This window comes from Cynocephalus volans, chromosome 2, assembly GCF_027409185.1.
Source record: "Cynocephalus volans isolate mCynVol1 chromosome 2, mCynVol1.pri, whole genome shotgun sequence".
Taxonomy (NCBI): domain Eukaryota; kingdom Metazoa; phylum Chordata; class Mammalia; order Dermoptera; family Cynocephalidae; genus Cynocephalus; species Cynocephalus volans.
Window position 1 is genome coordinate 131,165,517 of NC_084461.1, and position 12,386 is coordinate 131,177,902.

General features: G+C 36.2%; 1 protein-coding gene across 1 annotated transcript; it reads left to right on the forward strand.

Annotated features, from left to right (window-relative positions):
* The first annotated feature begins 5,644 nt into the window (after positions 1-5,644).
* Positions 5,645-9,827, forward strand: SPINK9 (serine peptidase inhibitor Kazal type 9). Its single transcript, XM_063085419.1, has 4 exons — positions 5,645-5,699; positions 6,426-6,454; positions 8,508-8,635; positions 9,782-9,827. Exons 1-4 carry the CDS (start codon positions 5,645-5,647, stop codon positions 9,825-9,827), a joined length of 258 nt encoding a protein of 85 aa, XP_062941489.1.
* The last annotated feature ends 2,559 nt before the right edge of the window (positions 9,828-12,386 follow it).

The window sequence follows — 12,386 nt, forward strand, 5'->3', positions numbered from 1 at the left end:
TCTCACTTATAACTGGGTGCTAAGAAAGAAAGAAAAGACCTAAACAATTCCTTGAATGGGGGTGAGGCGGCCAGAGGGAAGGATAGGTTGGGTAAAGGACATAAAGAAAAATCACAATTTGTAATAATAATATGCTTATAATAATATTTTTTAAAAATTTGAATGGGGCCTTGAGGTGAAGAACATGTGAAGTTCTTCCGGTCTATTCTTCTAACAGTTATTTCAAAATTAAAAGTTAAAAATTTTAAATGTGTTCTTCCTGATTGTTATGCAAAGCAGGTACTAGTAACCTTACTTCTTATTAAGGAGGCCAACCTCCAAAGGAGCAAGATCAAGGCACAGCAGTGACTTCAGAATGTTAAATATCACAGAATATGGAAAGAATATGCTACCCAGGCTGAGTTCTTAGGTAAATTCTCTCAAATAAATCCCAATGTTCTCTCCACTTTCCCCATCCCCAACACACACTGAAAATATTTCAGAATTCTTTAAGAAATGAAACCCAATTTTATAGTGATATTTTAGGGTTTTTTTTTTTTTCAATATAAACTTAGAGCTGCCTAAAAGGTCTTGCTTACACAGGAAGAAAAGATGACCACATGTTGAAAGACATTTCTGGAAAGAGCTCAAGTGACTTTGTGTCAAGGAATTCCCAGTTCCAAGATTCTGCAACATTTCCTTTCCCATAGGTAGGCACTTAACCCTTGCATGCACATCAGCAGGTCCCAGACTCTAGAGCCAGTTTTCACCAGAAGCAGAAGAGGCTTAAGCCACCCATCATCCCACCCAGCCTAGTCCTCTGACACCCACTGTAGAGTCACTCTTAATGTTAGTACTCCTCTGACCTCGTGTCTAAAATCTTGAGATTCAGTTCTCTTCTTGGGCTTCAGCTCAGATAACAATCTTATTCCCTGACCTTGAGCATGCCTTGTTATGGGCCTGGAACTCTATGGTAACTTGCTCCTTCTTGCATCCTCTTTTTCTCCTTTCCTCCCTTCTGCATTCACACCCTTACAAGTAGAGCCAAGTGTCTGAGGCTCTGATCGAGACAGCTCCCTCAAATAGTATTTACCTCACTGAATCTCTGTTTCCCTTTCTAGGGAGCAAAGACGGTACCCATTACTTCATGTTGGACCTTAGATGACTACTATCTATCGGGCATTTCGGGATAGCTATGACCTTAAGAAAACTGATGCCTCTCAGTAGAAGCATGATGTCTAAGAGGTAGGGTTTTTGAGACATTACTCTGGATTCCAATATAAATTTTAATTTAATCAGAAACCTTGGAAATATGATTTAACCTCTCTGAGACTCATTTCCCCTCTGTAAAATAGACATAGTAATACTTACAGGTTCCACTAGAGTCTGTACAACATGAGTTTCCATGACAGTAGACGAGGGGAATGTTTGGACGACTAACTGGAAAGGGTGGTACACAAGCAGCAGTACATAATAGAGGCTCGAGTTCACCAGGCTTTTTGAAAGATTTCTCAAGAACAAATTTCTCTTTCTTTTCTGATATCTGTAGTTCTATTGGACTCGCCTCAAGAAATGCCATGGACTATTCTAAAGTTATACTTAATTGAAGAGTTGGGCTCACTAAGAAGGAATAGTGGGACTGAGAAGGAGGCTCTTAAATAATTCACATTACTTGGATATTTCTGCTTAATCTCTGAGATGATCCCAGAAAAGACTGTCAGTGAGTGAAGGCCACCTTCTCTCAGGGTCAAGGAATGATCGACACTTGCAGTTAGAAATGGGATGTTAGAAATAATCTATACCAATATTTTACCTCACCTGGGAAACTTACAAAATAATTTAAAAAAATTTTTTTTTTTAATTTAAAGAGAGGTCTTAAATAGGGTTCTCAAAGAAAAAGTAGTAAGTAACATTAAACATTTCTCTTATTTTGTCCCATAAAGACAAAAACTTTATTACAGCCTAATTCTTGAATTTGGGAACTTCCCATTTAGACTAGTGATTTTCAAATTACTCCAAGTAACCCAGAAGGTTTCATGAGCATGACTCAGGGATCATGACGGGGAGATGGGGACTAGGAAAGTAGGCTAACACATTCCCACAGCAACTAACAGAGCACCTCTGTGATGTGTTTAATATATTATGTTTCTATTTATATTAGTTCATTTCTGTTGCTTATAACAGAATATCTGAAACTGGGTAATTTATAAAGGAATGAAATTTATTTCTCACAGTTTGGAGGCCAGTGGATGCTTCTGGTGAGGGCCTTGTTCTTGCTGGAAACTCTCTACAATGAGGCAGGGTGTAAAATGGTGAGAATGAGCTAAGCAAAGAGTTAACCTTCTCACTTGCTGTCCTTTTAAAGCCATCAGAACCACAACCATTACTCCATGAATGGATCAATCCATTCACCAGAACACGGTCCTCACAATCTAATCACTTTTTAAAGGCCCCACCTTTCAAATGCCATAATTGGATTTTTCGCTCTTTTAACACTGTTACAATGGAGATCAAATTTCCAATACACGAACTTTTGGGGGACACGATCGACCCATAGCACTATATAATATTTTCTAACTCCACTACTTACTCTTGTAACCTTGAACAACTTATTTAATCTCTCTGTACCTCACTTCATTCATTTTTAAAGTCTTGGTAGTAATAATACTTGTCTCATAAACTTGTTTTAAAATTTAAATGAGTTAATACACATACAGCAGATATAACAGCACCTGACACACAATATGTGTTCAGTAAGTAGTCTTACTCTTATTGCTGTTTTTATTAAAGAAAGTGCTTTGCTGCTTAAAAGGAAAGGTTTGCAAATATGAATGATGGATTATCCTCACATTCAATAAAGGAATCACTTCTTCAGGATTCCTGACAGGTATTCACCTGGCTTCCAATGGAACAGTTAAAATGATGGGGTGCTCATTACCTCCAGTCATTATCAAAGATCTCTGATCATCACAAAGTTCCTTTTTCTATCATGACAAGATCTATTATGTCCAATAAGACCACAAATATAGATTATTTGCTTATTTTACAAGAGTCCTAAAGGATTTTCTGATTCTTTTCTTCTCTAGACCACTGTCACCATCATCATCTTCATCATCATGGTCATTGTCATCAAATACTAACATTTGTTGGGAACTTACTATAAGCCAGATCCTGGATAAGTGCTTCCCATATACAATCTCATTTAAAACTCACAACAAGCTTATGATGAAGGTGCCATTATTAACCTTATCCTGAAAGCTCATTTAAAAAATTATTCTGGTATTTGTTGAAACTGGAAGACATTTTTGAAGACTATTACAATAGGAGTATTGTAATAGGAGGGAAAATTGAGCTCAACTCTGAACACAGCAAGGATACATGAGAATTTTTAGCTAAGAGAATGGTGGGGGATGGGTAATTGAATAAAAATTTACTTAAGAGAAGACATCAAGGGTAGGGAGATTCTTGCTAAAGGCAGGCCAAAGACTTATATATCAGAGGTAAGGATGAGGAACTTGATCAAATATCAAGGATGATCAGATATCAAGGATTTGGGGATGATTTATCAGGATTCTTTGCTAAGACTGGAATGGGCAGGCAAAGGACAAAATGGGCACCAAGGCCAAGGCTTTGTCAAACATAGGATTCAGTAGAGTCATGAAGAGAGCCTTTATCAAGCTCTTTTTTTGAAGGTAGTTGCAAAGTTTCTCATTGATCATGGCATTCCCAAGGTGCAATACAGTCTTAAGACAGAGTAAATGCTCATTAATATTTATTGAATGATCAAATGAAGATTTTAAAAAGCCCTAAAATCTAAGGCTTAAAGCAGATAAGTAGCTTGCACAAGTTCATATAGAGAATATTGACACTGGCAACAAATTCAGGTCTGCAAGACTCCGAGAGTTTCAGTTCTCCGGAACATTATGATGCTTGTCCCCAGACCATCCCAGCCCAAGTTCCAGATATCTTTATCCTTTTGAAGGGAAACAAATGTGGATTTCAGTCCCTCAGCCTTAGGCACTACTTCCATTAGTGGTACAGACAGTGTTTTCCAACTCTGTCTACCACAACTGCAAGAGCTACTTCCAAGCTTTTCTCACAGAGTCACTCTATTTAAAAATTGGCACATTCCGAAATAAGTGTTCTTGTAGTCCTTATCAAATAATTCAAATGAAGCATAATTTAATAAAAACACAATTAAACTTATGTAAGCCATGGCTAAATGATTTATGGTGGCTTGTCTATTGGAAGTTATTGTATCAAATGGAAGACGTCACTGGCCATGTATGTACTGGGGCTCAGGACAAAATTACTATCTCATTCTTGACCCATCAGCCTGGTATTGGAGGGAAGCACGGGCAAAGCTTCAGAGACAGCTGAGTCATTAGATCTAAGCATAGCTAAGATGACCGCATAGCTCCTTACTGTCGGCTTTGAAGAGGCCAACAATCTTCTTCTGAGGGCTTTTGATATAGAAGTTTTCACTAGAGACCTTGAATAACATGAGTGCTCACCAGCTCCACCCATTATAACATTTCCCCAAATGCAAAGTTTTGGGAAAGTTATTCCTCTGATTAAAAGCATTGATCATTACTCAGTTCTGCTGAATCACGACTTTGGTGTAGATACCTCTTTTCTCTGCCCAGTCTGGAGTCTCAACTGGCAACACCTCCCATTTGATTCTGGAGAGAGGAGGAAGGGAGGTTAGGTATGGGAAAATAACAAAACCCGTAAAGCTGCCATGCTAATCACTGTTCCTGGAAAAACTAGTATAACAAATAATATGCAGTAAACTCAATGCAATTACTTAAATTCTTTGAGACTCCACTTTCTCATCTGTATGACAAGTAAAAAATGATAATAACTCTCTGACAGATTTGTTATGAAGATCAAATTATACAACAGATGTGAATGTACTCATAAACATTTAAGCCTGCAAAGAAATAAGGCCATGGGTAAGTTGTCAGAATCAAAATGGAGTCACTTAAGTCAAATCCTAAAAATAATTGAGTCAGGAGGCCATGGTGGGGTGGGTCCTCAAGTATGTCTGCTCAATAACAAGGACTATCACAAAAGACTCTACCAAAATCACAACCTTGCACAAAGCCCACAACAACCTTGCACCAAAAATACTTCTACAAGCAACTGCTTGTTCAACCTTGGACTAACGCCACCCTTGTTACTGATCAATGTAGCCAAGGATAATTGCTTCAAAACAACTTATGAAATGTTCCTCATTTTACCTTTAAAAATCTTTGTCTTCTTTCACCTCTCTGAATATGTCCATGGTCCACCATGGTATGCATATTTCAGATTATAATCCCTGTCATTCATTCCCAAATAAACTCTTTTGTTAGAGAACCTTTCTCCCTGATATCTTAGGTTGACAGAAACAATATATGGAAAGAATGCCAGTTTTATGGTGTCTCATTAGCTATTGAAATGGCATGTACAATTACCTGTCTTACACAAGAAAGGAACACCCATGCCTAGCAGACATTTCTGACCTGTTTCTGATGTGCTTTCCAGATGTCACTTGAAATAGTTATTTCAAAACTAAGGCAGAAACTCGACAATATATATGGCAATGATCTGAGTGAGCTGGGCAGACACCAGAAGGTCACTTCTTTTGCCTACATCTCACTGTCTTGACCACTTCAGCACCATGAGAACAACAGCTTTTGTCGGGCTCTTGGCTCTGGCACTTGCAATGATGTTCAGTGAGTATCTCTCTCATAATACTGCCCCTGCCCTGATACCAATAGCTCATGTCATCTTCTGCCCACATAACTCTGGGATACACTTATGACATAGATGAGGGAAGCTTTTGAAATGTATTTTTATCTCTACCAACAAATACTAAATCATACCATCTCAGGGATTATGTGGATGTTAATGGCTAACTGAGGCCAAATGCTAATGCATACAAGTACTTTGTGTAACTTCTTAGAGAGGTGATCATCCAGACTCTGCTGTGACTTGATATCTCCATTTATGGGGACTTCATTTTTTCATTAACAGTACAATCCATTGTTTGGCAGCATGAGCTATTATTCTTCTTCCATTATTGAGTTAAAATCTGCCTTCCTAGAATTTTAAACCACTGGTCCAACTTCTGCCACTCCCTAAATTTAAGACTCACTTGTTTTTCTTTAATATTTACTGAGCTCTGGTTATAAAGTAGAGAAGAATAAGACAAACTCCTTATTATCATGGCAGCCTTTTCATCCCTTTGACTGCATTCCAATCCCACCCCAAAGAAGAAAGAAGAAAGGTCTATGTTAAGTTTCAACCTTTGATATTATGCTGATACACAGTTCTGAAGAGAGATTTATATTTTTATAACAAGCTGAGAGCTGAAAGATGAATCAAAGTTTATTTTTCTAACAAGTTTATGTTCTTCCAGAGTTTAATTTAATATTGCTTTATTTTTGTTTTTCTTCCAGGTATAGAATGTGCCACACAGAGGCAACAGGTTAGTACATCCATCTTGATATAAAGTCCTACATGTAAGTTTAAAGCCAGTATTTGTAAGGAAATATTTGCTACTATAGATTTACTAAATTTCTACGTCTGAAAGTTTACTTCTTGAATATCAAGAAACTGGATTTGTTTCAAAAATGGTAGACAGATCTCTCTAAAATGGAGATGGTAGAACAAAGTGGTTAGACACTGGCATAAGAGTTATGAGTTATAAATTCCTGGGTTTAAATCCCAGCTCTTTGATTGTGTGGTCATGGGCACGAGAACTTAACTCATAAGATTATTACAACGCTTAAAGCCATGATATTTCAAAAGGGCTTAGCATAATACCTGGCACATAGCAAAGTTGAATAAGGACAAGCCATTATTCTTATGTTTTAAATGGCCTTTGTTGTCTATCTTAGAGAATAAATATTAATTTAACCTTTTCTTCATGACTCAGATTAAAATAATGACAATTGTTGAGAAAATCTAAGTAGTAAAAATTTTAACCCAGTACTCAGGCAATTTGGGTCCTAGTCTAAGCTCTGTTACTTTGTAGCTATGCGACCCTGGGGCCTGGGCAACTTCTTTCACCTCTTTGAGTGTTTTATCTATTAAAGAAACTAATATGAATAAGACTATAAATTTTGGAGTCAGACAGGCATGAGCTCAGGCCATCCATCCTTCATGACTTAGTAGCTGTGAGAGAACGAAAAAAGTTAATGAAGGTTAAGCATTTGGTAGTTACCTGGTCACATTTTATCAAACACTGGCTCTGAGGTTTGAGAAGGCAAGGAGAGGAAGTGATATCATGCTGGTATATGCTTATCATGGGGCACTGCTCTTTCTATTTTGATGCACCAGCCTGTGAAGTCCTCCTGCCACTCTGCTATGTTTCTTACTCTTTTCATTGGCAGCACACAGCTCAGCCTAAAACTTAGGAGGTGCATGGAGGATAGCAACTAACAAATGTATTAACTAATTAATGGAGCATATCTGGGGTAAAAGAAGAATTCAACTTTATCTCTGAGCATATTCCAGTCTATCCAAATAGAGACATCCATCAGTTAGTAAAGTATCATGTCTGGAACTCTAAAACAGAATGAGCTGAAGATGCAGTCTTTTGTATAGAGCTGGAGTTTGTGTAGGCATGGAAGTAAAGCCAAGAGATAAAAATAATAGCTATTATTGATTCAGTATTTTCTATGCCATGTAGTGCTAAGCATTGTATACGTATCTTCTTATTTATGTATTTTTTACTTCAGTCTCACTATGTAGTTATTATAACCTTCATTTTGCAGGTAAAAAAACTAAGACTTAGGTAAATAATTGTCATAGAGTCATAGAGTCAGGATGTATTTGACTTTGCTGTCTACACTCTTCAATATGCTCATAGATAAAATATCCAAGGTGATGTGCTCCCTGTGGGAACCTGTCTACCTGTTTTGGGAACTTGTCTACCTGTTCCCACAGGCAGCACATCACCTTGGCTTTGTGCCAGGAATTCAGAACAGTGGTTTTCAGCTCCAATGTTAAGATACATTTGTCTGTCTATGTGCTGGTGAAGTGTGTAACAAGTAACTCATTACCAATAATTAATGGTAAAAGTTGCTAATGATGTACTAGTTCTTAAAGTTATAGTAGTTATCTCTACAATATATCTCACACTCGCATTCATATTGAGCTTTTTAAGTGAAAGAGAGAAATAGCATAATAATTCATACAGAAAATATATCACATTTCTTTGTGCTCCCATGAGGATGGGTTCATGTGTGAATATGCCATGAGTGAGAATTGATTTAACCAGAATAGTGGGAACAATTCTATTTTTAAATAAATTACAATTTGATAACCAATTACCATAAGGATGTTTATCAATCATGATTTTATATCTGACATAAAAAAAATCTTTACACTTTGTATATCTCAAAGGGGTTAAACGAGAACCAACAATTGAAATAAGAAACAAATGCATTGAGAGCATTTTAAACTTACTTGGAAAATCCTAAATCCTGGGAATTAAGATTTGGTTGAAAGAATTAAAGGTTTTTAATGTTTTTCAGGTTGATTGCAGTTATTATAAAAAGTTACCAAAAGGAGAAGAGATATTTTGTAGTGCAATATATGACCCAATTTGTGGATCTGATGGGAAAACTTATAACAATGATTGCTTATTTTGTACTAAAGTTAAGTAAGTACTGAAATATTCTCTTTTCAATATTTAAGATAAAATTTTGTGTTAAGACAAATGTATATCAATTACAGAAGTGGTTTAGGACACAAGGGGTATGTGAATTATCTCACATTGACTCTAAATAGAACCCTCCAATTTATAGAATTTGAGAGTCCCTGGTGCTATTGTATCTCTACTTATTCTGGCAGTAAGAGTGAATCAGAAAGTGCTAGAATTTCCAAGTGAGAAGAAAACTTATGGTCATCTAGTTCAATCTCCACCCGGTGATTTATTGTTTAACCTCCTTCTACAAAAAAAAAGTCACAAACTAGCTCAGAGTTCATGCTTGATTATTTCCAGGGACAAGTAACATCCCCCCTCCTAAGCATGCCACTCCACATCTGTTAGAATGAGCCATGTTTATTGCTCACCTTCAGCAACTAGGTTCAGATATATCAGAATCCCCTAACAATTGGCACAAAAAGGTACAGTATCTGAAAAACTGGAAGAACTTGTTCTGTTTCAGAGTATGGTTTTTCAACAAAATATATGTTGGAGCTATAGTAAAAATTACATTGAAAACTTAAGTAACCAAAAGTAGTTTATAGATTACAAAGGAATCATCTCCCAGATATATTAACATCAGCTCAAAAAACATGAAATGATGAATGATATACTAGAATGTATAGAAACATATGGGTCCTTTTAAATATTTTCAAAATATACATTAAATAAAAACAAGCATGTAATATACAACGATACTTCAAAGAGTTCATGGAAAATAAAAGATAAAATTAATCTTTCCCTGAACTTTTTGAAGTACCCTTGTATGTGGCATATTGTTCTGGTTCTTTTTTTAATAAGAGAAAAAATTACAATCTTTAATGAAAAGAAGATTCTAAATGAGTATTTCCTTTAAATTAAAAAATAAAATCCATTCAAAACGTTTTCAGGGATATAAATGGATTGTGATGTATTTTGAGCACTGTCCTTATGTAACCAGAACCAGTTTCAAAAATATTCCTAAGTTGCAGTCACTCCTTTTAGAAGATTTAATAAGCAGGGAGACTTGAGTACATTTTTAGGGTTTATTGGTGAAGTTTGGATGCTAATGAAATGCCTAGGGCTCAGCATTTCTCATTTGTTGCTATTTTTTCTCTACAGGAGAACAGACAACAAGCTTAAATTTGTACATTTTGGAAAATGTTGAATCTGTCTCGTGATTCCAAAATATCTTTTAATACATCTATTCACCTTTCTTTTCCCATATAATCTATACCACATTGTCTAATCTTTTCACCATATGTTGATTTCTTTGTGGAATAAAGTAGACCTAAGGAAAATAAATGTGTAGCTAACTGGTTTTTGGGGTGTGCTGTTGAATCTTCTAGATTTGTTTTACATTTTAGTGATGTCTAACAGACTATTTTACAGAGAAAAGGGGGCCAGGTAAGATCAGTAATAGGAACCAGAAAATCAAAGGCCTCGAAGTTGATACATTTCCCTTACCCAGGCTGGGAATATACCCCCTGTATGTTACTTAGTTCTTGCATATTCCTGAAATGTGAACAGATAGACGAAGACTTCAGAAATAAGAATCAGAAAATACTACTTTGTTAGATGTCTCTTGTGTTTAAGACACTGAGAGCTGTCCTGGATTGGGACTGCTCTCCAACTCTTCCTACCAAAGGACATGTCTATAAAATATGGCTGGTAAAATGTGGCCAGTGAAATTGTGTGAGTTCTCATGTATTAGTTGAGGTCTTTGATGTCACTAAGGCCTAGGACCTGAAACTTATCCCACTATTATATCATAAATTATATCTTATCTCACTATTATAAGTTCCTTAAAGGGCAGACAATGTGCCTTATAAATCTTTGTAATCCAGTTGTGCATCAATCAACAAACATCTATTAATTTCTGCTTTGTCTTGGAGAATACAATGGTGAATAGCGCAGTCTTGGTCTTGCCCTCTAGGAGCTTATATACCATGAGGAATTTGCTAGCTTGCTACAGCATTTTGCATGCAAGTGATATACAAATATGTTCAATAAAACTGAATTGAAATTAAGCAACATTTTTGCCGGATTATAGCAGAATCACATTATACGTGCATTTTACATACGAAAATCTAACTAGGTATTATCTGCAAAGAGGGAGAAAGAAATAAATAGAGTTAAGCCCTTTTGACTTGTGTTTGGTTACACAAATCCATCAGAGATTTTAGGATCAAGACTGTTGATCACAATGACTTGTGCTAATTTCCAAAGAATTCAAGTAGAATGGTGTTTGTTGTTGTTTATTTTCTTTTACTTTTTTTTTTTCTTTCTGGCTTCCTGAATGATGTAAGAGCATCACCAGGATCACTTAAAACACTCCTCAAAGAAACCCTTTAAAGAAATATTAACTTACACTTTATTCATTCATCTTTTTACCAAATATTCATTAAACATCCGCTCTCTAACAGATGCTATTAGAAATGCATCAGCGAGCAAAGAAATTTTAAAAATTAGTCCTTTGTTCCCAGAGCTTTATGTAAACAAAGGAAGAATACGAACAATATATCAATCTAATATATATCCACATGAAAAAATTAGACTAACTTAGACTGGGTAATCAGAAAAGACCTCACTGAAGAGGTGACTTATAAGCAGGAATCTGACTGATGGGGAGAAGCTAGCAAAGGAAGATAGTTGTGTGTGTGTTGCAGGGAGCAAGTTGGAATGGGGCAAGGTCACCATGGAGTTAAGGAATGAGAAGCATCATTCCAAGCAGAGGGAACACTTGAAGACTGCAACATAGAAAACCAGCACAGAGAGTTGCTGGCCAGTTCATGTTTTTCAACCACTCTTCCTTCCTATTCTCTATCACCCACTCCTCAGAATCCATTTTCCAATTGCCTCCAGAGTGATATTTCTAAAACATAGAGCTCATCTCATCACTCCCTGCTAAAAATGCTTTAGTGACTCTCACTGCCTACAGCCCCATCAATACTGGCCACCTCACTCTCCAAACTCATCATGCATTACATTCATGTTAGCTCTGTAAACATCTCTCTTGTGCTATGTTGCGAGTATAGCTGGCATGTAGTTGGTGTTCAATTAATGTCTTATAAATTAGCTGAATTAAATTAAAATGAATGGAATTTGGCTTCTATCAACAAGTAATCAAGGAAACAATGATGTCTTATGCCAGGTAGCCCTGGTCAAGTGTCAACTCCTGATCCAGCTCTGTCATTAGAATGTATGATATTTGATTGAATTCTGCACTAACCCAAACTCTGATTGCTTCTTCTAATGCCCTAAAATGAATACACAAACACACAAACAGAGCAATGAATGCTTTTCTAGAGATTGTAGGGAGTGACCAAAATGGCAGTTACCTCACATACCCCACAGCCTAAGACTCCTCGTTACATTCCTGTCATCTCTTGGAACACCACCTTGTAAAATCCTTGTCATTTATAACTTGAAAAGAAAACTGCCATAACATTTTAAATATGCCTAAATAAAATAAGATAAAAACAATTAAATACATTATGAAAACCTGTCGCTAGTACTGAAGCCTACTCAAATTCTAAGAAATCTCACTCTGTTTCATTTTTAATTAGCTCTTTCTCAAATTTAGTAAAAGAAGGCATTACTACATCCAAAAAAATTGTTCCTTCTGGAACAGGTAATTCATGTCTCTGTCAGAGAACAATGTTAAGCCAAAGTATTAACTTTGGAATGTTAAGTAACAATAAAGGTGCAGATCAAGAAAATGGAA

Bases quoted from the DNA above. Each gene is read 5' to 3' on its own strand.
- SPINK9 (XM_063085419.1), top strand. From the start codon at position 5,645: ATGAGAACAACAGCTTTTGTCGGGCTCTTGGCTCTGGCACTTGCAATG. The intron at 5,700-6,425 runs GTGAGTATCTCT...TTTTTCTTCCAG, and splicing joins GGCACTTGCAATGATGTTCA to GTATAGAATGTGCCACACAG. The intron at 6,455-8,507 runs GTTAGTACATCC...AATGTTTTTCAG, and splicing joins GTGCCACACAGAGGCAACAG to GTTGATTGCAGTTATTATAA.